General features: G+C 45.8%; 1 protein-coding gene across 1 annotated transcript in view; it reads right to left on the reverse strand.

The window, feature by feature from the left end:
• Positions 1-1,017: 1,017 nt before the first annotated feature.
• The window catches only part of COL5A1 (collagen type V alpha 1 chain), a gene marked incomplete at its 5' end in the record, with an annotated part of 133,077 nt that continues 121,491 nt past the window's right edge, over positions 1,018-12,603 (reverse strand). Inside the window, 2 exons of the mRNA XM_039364247.1 lie at positions 1,018-4,128; positions 6,891-7,124. Of these exons, the coding sequence (XP_039220181.1) occupies positions 3,982-4,128; positions 6,891-7,124 (381 nt within the window). The remainder of the gene's footprint in view (positions 4,129-6,890; positions 7,125-12,603) is intronic.

Raw genomic sequence — 12,603 nt, forward strand, 5'->3', positions numbered from 1 at the left:
TCAAGCTTCAAAGAAACCTCATGATGCTTCGGCTGTGAGCTGGGGGAATCCAGGTCATTCAGATTGTTTCCTAAGTAAAGAAAGATTTCTCTCACAACAATTGTCTGATGCTTAATTGGGGAACATGGCCTGCACTATCAGCAGGGAGCTTCTATATTTTCCATTTACTGTTCTGGCCCCAATTTCACCAGAGCTGATTTTCTATTCATCAGGGCCGATATGCTGTGCTCAATAAAGTTTTGCATTAGAGATTGGAATATCTCAGTTGTGCTTACTTTGTCGGAAACTTGGCCCTGAGATCAGAACTGAAGCCTCCATGGATTTCTCCTTAGTTCTGGGTTGAATCTCTCTTTAATAATCTTCCACCTGTTACTTCTTGCCCTGCCCTCGGGGGCTTTGGAGAATAAGCGGACCCCCTCTTCTCTGTAAGAGCCCGTCAAGAACCAGTAGGCTACCGCTCTTGGTTAGATGGGCTGACCTGGATTAGGATTCCTTTGAAAAGGAGGCATTGGGGAGAAAAGAGTTGAACCTTCACTAAGATGCCAGCTGTACCCATGGGATTGTTTCTCCTGGAGAAGGCAGAATAGAAATTCTTTTTGCTGAGAGGGCCGAGAGTCCCTGACTGTGGCATCGTTATCGCTGGTCCTTGGCATGCAAAAAGTTGGCTCCTCTGCAGAGCAGGAGTCAGAAAACTGGGCCTCCCTCCGTTGAAGAGGACCCAACAAGGCAGCCCAAGATTTAAGGCTACCTGGCAGAGGAAATGCAGCAAGAGGCAGCCATGGTTTCAGCTAACGCACCTCTACAACCAGCCTTCTTTCCCAATCCACGGCAGCCGCTGCCCCTATTTCTGTGCCCCACCTCACTGCTTTCCTTTCAAGACTCTCAGCTATGGCAAGAGGGGGGGTGAAGCTTCTGCTGCCCCCCACCCCACACCCCAGGCTGGGCTGGTTTGGGGAATCAAGAAACGTGGGGCTGGGTTTGGACCCACAGGCAGAAGAAGCATTCATGTCACGGGGGTTAGGTGGAAACAGTAAACTTGGTTTATTGAAAAATATCGGTTACATTTATTCCTTTATTACACAGGTTCAATTTTTTTTTCTTAAAAATACCTCTAATGGGCATTGATAACGTTGGAATTTGGAAACCTGTACAAATAGGGTCACCTGATCATACCGTGTGTATGTGTGTGTGTGTACACATGTACATACATGCAGAGATTCATACCCACACAGCCTCACTTCAAAGGGGGAGGGGGCTCTATGTATTTAAATCTTTGTTTTCATACTTTTTTTTTAATCAACATTTGTTCAAGTCATGATATATATTAGGGGATAAAATTACACAGAAAGATATGTCTGCAAATACAAGAAGCAAATTTTATTGCAATATACGGTAACTAAGTGTTCTGGGAGGGGAGGAAAAATGGAACGGGAATGAAAGACGCAACAGTACAGTTTTACAACACTCTGTAGGATTTTGATAGAAGCACCAAAAAAGGAAGGAAGGAAGGAAGGAAGGAAGGAAGGAAGGAAGGAAGGAAGGAAGGAAGGAAGGAAGATGAAATAATCAGATCAGAATCACATGACCTAAGAGAGAGTGTGTGTCTTGGCTCTCCACCCTCCCTCCACGCGGTGATTCCCCCCAAACTCCCCAGAGAAGGGAACGAGCACCATGAACATTGTTGTGCCTAATTTGCCGCTTGGGGAAGAGGATGCAGGGCAGCTTCTGAACGGCTGACTTTCAGGGAATCTGTTCTGGAGGGATGCTCCAGCTTAGGATCTACAGCTCACCAATCCCCAAAGAGCCGGTGTGTGGGGGGGGGGCTGGTCCCCCAGAATCTGTCAGGAGAGGGCCTGCCAGTGAAGAGTGGGAGTGGGCTGCAGGGAAGGCCTCGCACCCGCTTCAAGAGACAAAGGCCAAGACTGGCCAAACAGGACTATTCAGAGGGCAAAGTGGCCCGTGGCTGTTTTCAGTCCTGGCCCCCAGGCGATGTTCGGACAGCCCCTCTCGGAAGTGCCTGCTCCTTCGGTGGGAAAGGGAGGCAGGCGAGGGGCCAGGGTCCCCAGGAAGGGCAGAAGGCAAGTCAGCCAGCCCAGCAGGGGAATCTACAGATGCAAAGGCTGGCTAGTTACCCTCACACCTGGAGCTTCCCTGGGTCAGGAAGGCAATGGGAAGAGGCATCACAGCGATGTCCTTCCTTTTGGGCCCGAGGCCGAGGCCCGGGTGTGGGGTGCTTTTTCCCTTTCTACTCACATGGGAGCAGTGAGCAAGAGGGGTGGAGGGTGGGTGGTTGCTGCAAGCTCCCCACTGGAGAAAGACACACACAATTGCACTGTTCAGTTTTGCTCTGGAAAGACAGAGGAGGGGAGTTGTAGAGACAGGTCAAGTCTGGCCTTGACTTCAGTACATTGAATAAAGTCATAAATTAGCACCACAAATATTCAGCAACTGAGTACAAATCTGGCATGTTTACCCTGGTAGGCATTGCACGCATAGCCTGTTGCTACCAAAGAAAAACCCAGATCCTCAGCCCAGCTGTAAAAACTCGGTCATAGTCAGATACACCATTGAGTCCAGGCTGAGTCCAGGCTGATGGGTTACAAGGTCATGATGGGGGGTGGGGGAGACAGGCGATATATTACTGGGCTGAAATGAGGGGAAAGCTGGGAGAGACCCCCGGCAGGGCTCAGCCAGGGTGGTCTGGAAGGTTCCTCCAACAGCTATAGCACCAACAAAATGGAATGAAGATAAGAAATTTTCTTGGTAAAAGATATTTTTTAAAAAATCTCTCCATTGAACCACAGTAGGTAAGTCTGGAGACTTACCATATCTGACAAGCAATAAAGAATACATCTTTATTGCTTGTCAGATATGACAAATTTCAACACTGCTGGTGCACTTGGGGCAAAGATGCACCGAGCTGGCAGCCGTTTTCCTTAGTCTGGAGACCCGCCTGCCTCAGTTCCCCCAAAGTTCAGCAACGCTTAATTTTAATCCCATTTGCTTGGGTGCCTGTAAGGCTGAGGCGTACCACTCCTAAGGCTGAGAGGGCTGGGGAGGGGGGCAGAGGGAACCTGCTTCCTGAGTCTGGGGGGAGCACACGGTTCCCTGCGGATTCCTACGGTGGTCTTAGGGAACGCATCGGACGCTGGGGCCAAGGGGGCTGCCCGTTCTCCGTGCAGCACGGGGGACTCACATGCATGTTTTGAACCCAGAAACATTTAATATTTAATATAATAATATACAAATATTTACTTACAAAATACAAAAATAGAAGCACCTTTATCATATGGGATAAGCAGTCAGAACCTGGCATTTTTAAAGGCTGTTGGTTTCTGGTGTTTCTTGTGTGAACTGAGCAGAACAAAACCAGAGGAAAGGTCTCTGGGGCTGGCTGAGATCCGTCTAGGTTCTGAGAGAAACCCCAGCAGAGAAGAGAATCCAGAGGTTTTCAGAGTTCTTCGTCCTTGTTTCTGTACAGAGATCAGGCAGGGGCTGAATCGGCTGGCTGAGGGCTTTCGATGGCCTTTCAGGGACCACCCAGGGACGGGAAACTGGCGATCACTGGGCCGTTTCCCATCAGATGCAGAGAAGCTGCTGACACGAGGCATAGTCTCTGGCGGGATGTCCTGAAGAGGCAGGCGTTCAAGCGCGAGAGCGGAGAAGCCCTTGGGCGGCCTCCAAGAAGGGCGCAGCACAGAAGGAGAAGCTCGCTTCGGCCACCCGGGGGGGGGGCTCTAGGTCATGTGATTCTGGAGTCGGTGGTGAGCGGGGTCCGGTTTTTGACTGGGGTTGGGGGTCTTGTGGCAAAATTGACGTCGGGGTAAATAGGAGAACAAGTCAAAAGACAAACCCATCAAACTGTCCAGTTTCAGAACGTGCATGTGATGACCAAACAAAAAAAAAAAAAGAAGTAGCCAAAAAATAGAAGGCGCGATGAGGTTACGAAGTTGCTCTTTTGGAGAGTCTTCTGAGCGGCCCTCAGCCCATGAAGCACGCCGGTCCCACCTCGAACCCAAACTTCTGAGATGCTTCGCCAAAGTCATTGAACATGATGTCGACAATGGGGACCTGCTCCACTGTGGGGGTGCTAATTTCCAAGACCGTCTTCTGGTAACCCTTCTTTGCCTGCAGAGGAAGAAAGCAGGAGAAGAGGCGGTTCAGGTGCCCGGAGCAGCAGGCTCCTTTTATGTATCATTTTATTTACTCTCCATTACACTTTCCCACTCCCGCTGCTGCGCTCTGTTGTTCAGCAACAGGAAATAATGCAGATTTAGATTATTTTTTAAAAAAATCCTGGCTGGGACTGAATGCGCAGCATGCTGCAAACCGTGGCCCTTGCCAGCTGAACCCCTGGATGGCGAAGCCGGTCTGTTTGGGCATCTTTCCATCTAATTTTACTGCATATCAAGTTTGGCCTGCTGTAACTTAAATATTGTTTTAGAATTCCCATTAAGGTTTATATCTTTTTGTTCATGTTTTTAAAATATATACATTTTGTTCAAAATATTGCCTAATGCACACTGCTTTTGCCAACAACGTTCCTTGATATAAGGCATTTTTGTACAAGTGTATGAATCTAGGTACGACTTTTCGTGTAGCTGAAGGTCTCCCTCCCTCCCACTCTCTCTTCCCCCCTCTCTCCCCCCCTCCCTCCCTCTGGTCTAAGAAGACTTTGCAGGTAGTCCCCCAAAAGTGCTCCAGGGGCCTTGGGGGCTAACGGCCCCTCCCTCCGTTCCCCAGCATCACAGTGGCTACCGGCTGTACCTGAAGGACCCCCTATTAAGAAGCAGAATGCTCTCATCCTAGGAAAGAGTGAAAACCTAAGAGGAATCTAACTGTAAGGACCCACCCCACTTTGCATCTTAAGAAGACAGAACTCTTGGATAATTCTTCCAACAGGCATCCTTTATTAAGAGAAAATGGTTGCAGGTGTTCTAGACAGGACTTGGGGTCCAAGCTCTCCCATTCAAGGTTTTAAGGGGTTCCCCAGTAGTCCCACCCAATCACCCCCTTCTTCCAGTGACAGTCTCAGGCATTACACTCCCACCCCCTTTTCCTTACTGCCAGCTGGATGGAGACTTCAGAGAAAACTACATGAAAAGTAATAGCCCCCTTTGTTATGATTAGGCCTTTTTGGTGCTATCCACATTCAATTCCTTTGAAGTGTACCAAAGGAAGTGAGGGCCATAAAGCCCCTTTGTTCACCCCCTTCCCTTCACCGTATGGCAGAATCCAGGGAAGGCAGAAATGGGGTTTTCTATAGTTGATAACCAGAGATGAAATATAATTGGATTCTGACAGTAACTGTATAAGGTGTCAGTTTGAAATGGAGGAAATGTAACAACACCTACTCGAAATTAGATAATTATACGGATTGGCAACAAGAAAATAAGCAGCAGAAAACACAAGCTGGGACAAAAGGACACGCAAGGCTTAAGCAGGTATAACTCCATAGGGGCAAAATCACACTTATGCTCAAGCAAGGCATAACTCCGTAGACAAGCGGGCACGAAGACTAAAAGCAAGCTAGAATTCCAAAAACGGTAATAGCTTTGTGAAATTTTACTTCCCTATTTCTGAAAATCAATGGTATAAAAGGTTGCGTTGTGCTGTTGTTCAGAGACTCAGCTCCTTTAGTGGCTGGGACCCTTTTGCTGAAGTGCTTACATAAATTTTTGGGGTGAAAGTCCGTCTCTCCTTTCTGGCTCTGATTGCCCCAGGCTGAGCCCTTTTGGGGACAACACACCCTTGCGCCCTCCAACCCTTGGCCCAGGCCAGAGCTTTAAGGGGTTGCAGACAGATGCTGTTTTGGGGCTTTCATGTGCTCTGCGGAGTCTTCTGGAGGCTGAAGCCGACAGCCCCGCACAGACCTTCTGTCTGAATGTAAACCTCCATCTTACAAACTTTTGGGAGGTGAATTCTGCATTTCCATTAAGCATTAATTTTGAAATGCAAAGTTAGGTAAGTTCACGTCAGTAAGTTATGGAAATCTTCCATCTTTTTTCTCCAAATGGTAAGCTGGGAGGAGACCTCAGAGGTTCTTTTCATCCCCCCCCCCTCTCCCCAAGCTCATAGTCCTCAGGCCATCCGACTTTCCTTCGTGGGCTTCCCTCAATGGAGCCCTCACGACTCCAGAAGGCAGCCGTGCCACTGCGCAGGACCTCTCACGGTCGGGAGATCCCTCCTAATTTCAACTTTAGATCTCTCCCTGTGAAACCTCTTGGCTCTTGGGATCTACCCACCCCCTCGTCCCTGTGACTGCTTTCAAGGCTCTTGTCATGTCTCTTATTCAGTTCTTTAATAAGAGGGACACGTGAAATTATCACTCTTGTATAGGATGCTGTTCAGACCAAGGAACCTGAAAACCTAAAAAAACTTGGTTTGTTCTGAGATGCTGTGGTCTCTTAGCACAGGTACCCACCAGAGATTCCCAGTCTCGCCACTTTGATGGAGCCCCATACACTTCCTCTGCCCCCAAATTAAGTGGATCATTCATTCAACCACCCAAAGACTGTTCACTCTAATCTCTATTAGTGGAAGAAGAATGTAATATTCTTAAGCAAAGTCAGACTTTTGCTGGAGAAATCCAGTACTGATTGTTGCACTTAATTAATTCTGATCAGTGACAACAATAAACATTATTATATCACACTTAATTAAGCTCTTTTTGTTGATAGCTAATATATGCAGTAATAATTATTTTCAGACATTAGTCAAAAAATAATTTATTGCCTCTTATCTTTTGCCTCCCCCACCTTGTCGTTGTCCTCCTCCTCCTCAGATAATCAGACCCCCGCTATCCACATGAGCAGCCCACGAGGTTGCATGAGAGGGCTGTGACCCCCCTCCCCTCACCCCAAGAGTCTCTTCTTTGCCCCATCACTCACCGCACAGCCGTCAAGGGCCGCCCTGATGAAAGGGCTGTTGTCATACGACATCTCTTCGTCATTGGAGCCCAGGAAGCGCAGGGCCTTCTCGTAGTTGCCCGCAGTGGCGTCATGCCACGCCACAGACTGGAAGCAGTTGTAGGTGACGTTTTGGTGAGCGGATGCACTCAGGAGCCGCAGGAAAGTCATCTGAACCACTCCGATGGGGTTGCCGTCAGCGTCCACGTAGGAGAGCTGAGGGGAAGCGGGAAAGGAGACCAGGAAGAAGCAGACCCGGTAGGCTAGGCAAGCAGAAAGTTTACCCCCCAAGTTATCACAAAGTGTGTCACAGTATTCTTGGACCACCTTGAGGAGGATCAATTCTTTAGTTACATTTGCAAAAGCACACAGCCACCATTGATTCCGAAAAATAAATGGGATTTTTGGAGTTTCAGGGTGGGCAAATCCTATGCTAAGAAATAGGTCTCGTTTTGACAACATTCAGGATGTAGGAAATAATTGAAAACCCTACAATTGGCAGAATAATCAAGTGTGGAATTAAAAAGATCATTACATAGACACATGAGAATTAGGACCACAGTTAGGAAAGATTCAAGACGTTAGAAAACTTGAATGTTGGGTTAACCATGGATAACTCACCCATGTTAGAAATTTGGATTTTTCCTCCATGGATTTATCTGAAAGTCTATTCTGTGGGTTTGTGTCAAAGATTAGGTTACCCAATGCATCAGATGCTCACTTTATATCTTGTATTGCATGCCAAGGTTAAACAACTTTCAGACAAAACCCTCATGTTCATTAGTTATTGTGCGAAAGGACTGAGTGGGCCAGAAGGGAATGGGAATTTGTTCATACATACTCAGGATCAGTCAATTTAACACACGCACATACACAGACACGATGAGAAGAAACAAAGGTTTTACCAACCAGTTATGTGGACTCCTGTCCATGTTTGTCTTGAGACAGGTCAATATGACTGACTGAGGCAAGCAAAAGCATGCTACATGACAGGCAAAAAGGAGCGACCAGGAACTAGAAGATGGAATGGATTGTCCTGGATCAGGACTTGTTCACAAGAGACTTACAAGTGGCAACTGACTCTTCCATAGTAATGTGTATTTACAGCAGCAAGGATGGACTGGCAGAAAAGTCTTCTGTGCTTAGAACCACAAAAATATTTTTTTCTCCTTCCTTCCAAGGCTGAACAGATCTCTTTCGAAAGAGGCTCTTTTTTAAAAAAACAAAACAAAACTGAAAGTCTTACTAAATATCACTAATCTTATTGTCTCCTAAATTCTTCTGATGCAGAAAGATCTGACAGTAGCTTCTTTCCAGTTATTCCAATTAGAAGTGGAGTGGCCGTCTACCCGACACAACATTCATTCCGTTCAGAGGCCGCCCAGCACCATCAGACTCCAGGCAGAATACTTCCTTGGAAGAAATTTCAGATCAAACTCCCATCTTTGGTTCAGGGATCAGCCAGGGTCTTAGCACCTTTTGATGCTCAGCTGAGGAGCCAAGCCCTGGAAGGAGGCTGTTCCAGTTGCAGTGACCGAGATGGTGCCCTACCTGGGTCTTCATCCAAGGGGTCTGGATTACCTCTCCCCCGCCTGTTCTTCCAGGATGGGCAGAAGCAATTAGAAATTGGGGCCCCTCAGAACTAGAGCGTATCTCTCGAGTAGTGAGTGACACCAGCGCCTGGGAGCCCAATGGCAGCAAGTGCAGCTGGCAGAGCTGGGCTGGCATTTGGACAGGCTGAGGCATTTCTATCCACTCAGTTCTGGCTCAGCTGCACCTCTGATCATCTTTGAGCAGAGGCCTCACGGAGAACCCATTGGTGAAACTCCAGGTAAATTTTTACTACATCCTCTGCTAAAACACCCTCTGAATTTGGAAGGAGATTAAGAGACCACCTAATATCCTACTACATCACGTGAAGTATTAATGCCACTCTACAAGGCCTTGGTAAGGCCACACTTGGAATACTGCATCCAGTTTTGGTCACCACGATGTAAAAAAGATGTTTATTTATTTATTTATGAGACTTATATACCACTTTAAGTGCAAGCACTCTCTAAGCGGTGTACACCAGTAAGCAATGTATATATATTTTACATTGCCCCCAACAATCTGGGTCCTCATTTGACCTACCCCGGAAGGATGGAAGGCTGAGTCAACCTTGAGCCGGTGAGATTTGAACCGCTGACCTGCTGAACACAGTCAGCTAAAGTGGCCTGCAGTACTGCACTCTAACTGCTGCGCCACCTCGGCTCTAGAAAGAGTACAGAGAAGAGCAACAAAGATGATTAGGGGACTGGAGGCTAAAGCATATAAGGAACGGTTGCTGGAATTGGGTATGTCTAGTTTAACGAAGAGAAGAACAAGGGGGGACATGATAGCAGTATTCCAATATCTCAGGGGCTGCCATAAAGAAGAGGGAATCAAGCTATTTTCCAAAGCGCCTGAAGGCAGGACAAGAAGCAACGGGTGGAAACTAATCAAGGAGAGAAGCAACCTAGAATTAAGGAGAAACTTCCTGACAGTGAGAACAATTAATCAGTGGAACAGCCTGCCTCCAGAAGCAGTAAATACTCCAACACAGGAAGTTTTTACAAAGAGGCTGGACAGCCATTTGTCCGAAATGGTGTAGGGTTTCCTGCCTGAGCAGGGGGTTGGACTAGATGACCTCCAAGGTCCCTTCCAACTTTACTATTATTATTATATATATTTTTACCTCAAGGAATATTGTCTGTGTCTGTGTGTGTGTGTGTGTGTGTGTGTGTGTGTGCAGGATTCAACTACTTCTAGAAATTACATATGCAAATTAAACTGATGTTTATCAACGTTTAGTTAACCAGTCCATTAAATTAATTGACATTTTTTTTACTGAAAAGCTAGTAGCCTTCTCTCTCGCTCCCTGCCATGCACAGAACCCCAGTGCACCCCACTTACAGAACTGGAAATTTTTTTGGGGAGGTGGTGCCTAATTTGCATTTATTATGGAAATAATTAATATTTCATACTGGAGCTTCCTACTGGAGGTGTTTGATTAATCAAAACTTAATCCCACCTCCCCTTCCTGCGTGTCCAGCTCCCTCCCTTGCCATCTGCTGTTAATGACTTTATTTGTTAATTATTTTATCAGCTGCGTTTCTATGAGTGATGATTTTAATGCTTTAATGCTTTTATGTTACAAACTACTCAGAATCATACGAGAGGGGCAGCAAATAGATTTCATAAATAAATAAATGTTTAGAATTTTAAAAATGCTAATTGGAACCATGAAGGTGAAACCATCCTATTAATCAATCATATATTATTCAATACGTGAACAAGGGAATAAATCTTACCTCCAAAAAACTGTTAGTTGGCAAGTTAATTAGTTTCAAGCCAAGCCAACAGAGCAACAGGTCCTCCAAAGACTCGGGATGAAGAGTTTATGATGGAAACCATCTGGTACTCAAACCAGGAGGAGCTCAAAAAGGCACGAAGCCCTGGAGATACCAAAAGGAGCATCTCCAGGCCTTCTGGGTGGGGGGAAAAGAACACAAGAGACGAAACCCCAAACCCACCATTTGGGTCCTAAGATCCAGGAGCTACAAATGGCCTTCAAAGGCCCTGGGACTACATTGATAGCTGCTCCCCAAATCAAAATGCAGTAATACCTAAATGGGTAAGCTAAATGGGCAACCACAACTATATAGACCAAAGTGAATATTAGGATTATTCTTCAATTTCTGTCATCTAATGCATCAGAGGAATTTGGTAAGAGTTTTCTTAGGAACGGTGAAATTTCTCAAATAGATCTGGAACCCCCACTGCATGAACAAATGGGGTACGGTTGCCTTTGCAAGTCTTCTAGATCCTGGTGGCTCATTTCCAGTTCAAGAAACAATCCTGATGACCAGCAAGATAATGAGAGCAAGAAAACAAGAGGGAAGGCAAAATTTGAGGTGATGAGCAAAAACCAGCTGTTGAAAACAAAGTCCTTCCCTTCCCCGACAACAAAATGATTTGGGCAAGACTGGTGGGAGGACTGGCCTCTCTAGTTAGTACAGTGTGGTGAGTCTAGGAACATGCATGGGCTCCCTTAGGCAGGGAAGAAGCTCTGGACACACACAAACACACGTGACTGCAGCCTTTTCTGTGTGGTGGCAGTGCCGCCTAGCTGGAAAAGCTTTTGTGTATCTCATTCAGAAGCACTCCATGCACAGTAATGTTGACTGCAGACAGACGAGTAAGATGTATTTTTTTAGAAATTAAAATAAAATTAAGACTGTTGGAAAAAATAAATATTTCAAGAGGTCCCAAACAGCTGTCACTGTTGTTGTTTGGAGTGAATGAATTCCCTTGCTGAAGAGGAAGCGATGGGCACAGCAAAGAACATCATCAGGAAAATAGTTGTGGTGGAACGTCAGCATCTTCAGAGTCTTGCACTGCTCTTCTTCAGGGTGCTTCCAAATGTGCTGCCAACACTTCCCTCACAAAGAGAGGAATTTTTACATGCCTAACTTCCTCTAAAACTGTTTTGCCTCCCGGCCTTCCAGATCATGAAATATGGACTTGTGGAATATGGAACTCAAGTAGAAAAATTTCATTTACCTTACTGTATTTTGATTTTTTGCCAATAAAGCTGGGCAACCTGTGGCCAGACTTCCAGCTCTGAGACTATAGCAAACATTGCACAGAGATTGTCAAGCTGAGAAGTTCTTTTCTGAACAATGAAAGCTGAGAGAAATGAATTCTACATCTTTTATCACTTTCTTGGCTTTTCTTGATTACCACCCCCAAAGAGACACAGCCTTGTGTTCTCCTCATGTTTCAGTTGTTCAACAATGGCCCACCAGTCAGTGCAAGCAATTCCAGCACCTTCCCAATGTTAGGTAAGGATTCCCTTGTGCTTCTGTTGCTCCAGTGAGGAGAACACCTGAGAGTTGGCATCAGGATATCAGGTTTCCCAAAGGTTCCTGTGATCGTAATTAACTCAGATTTGTATGTGCTTCAAAGGTGAATTGAAAACTAGGTTGAATTCCATCAGGTGCCACATGGGAGTGAACTTTGGCAGGAAGAGGCAAACCAGTTGATTTCAGGTATTCTAATTTTGAAAATGTTTCCATTCCATTCTCTCAATTTTGGGAATCTTCCAATCTTTCCAGTTCAATCAATTTTAATGTAACGTTTTTAGTTTATTTTGGACCGTATTTCTCCAAAGACAAATATTTTTATATGAAATTCTTAGAATTTACATAGCTTCTGTAAAGTAGTTCATTAATATAATACCATTTATGCATATATCATTTCCATGAATATTGAAATACTTAATTTTTTTATATGTTGTGAATTCTGCCAGTTGTCTGGAGTCAAGTTCTGATTCAAGCCCTTTCCTTTCCTTTCCTTTCCTTTCCTTTCCTTTCCTTTCCTTTCCTTTCCTTTTCTTTCCTTTCCTTTCCTTTCCTTTCCTTTCCTTTCCTGTCCTGTCCTGTCCTGTCCTGTCCTGTCCTGTCCTGTCCTTTCACAAGAATCTCCTGATCAGGTCAAAGGAGCAGCTAACCTCAGGAAGGCCAAAGTGCTGTCGATTATGGTGAGGGCCCCAACGGAGCCTTCAAACTCCTTCTGCAATTGCTCCTTTGCCATCCTTGGAGTCTTCCAGCGTCGCTTGTTAGTTCAGCATATAGAGTGAAATTAGCTTGGGGCCAGACGTGGAAAGCGGACA

This window comes from Crotalus tigris, unplaced genomic scaffold (assembly GCF_016545835.1).
Source record: "Crotalus tigris isolate CLP2741 ecotype Arizona unplaced genomic scaffold, ASM1654583v1 scf7180000019692.1526454, whole genome shotgun sequence".
Taxonomy (NCBI): Eukaryota; Metazoa; Chordata; class Lepidosauria; order Squamata; family Viperidae; genus Crotalus; species Crotalus tigris.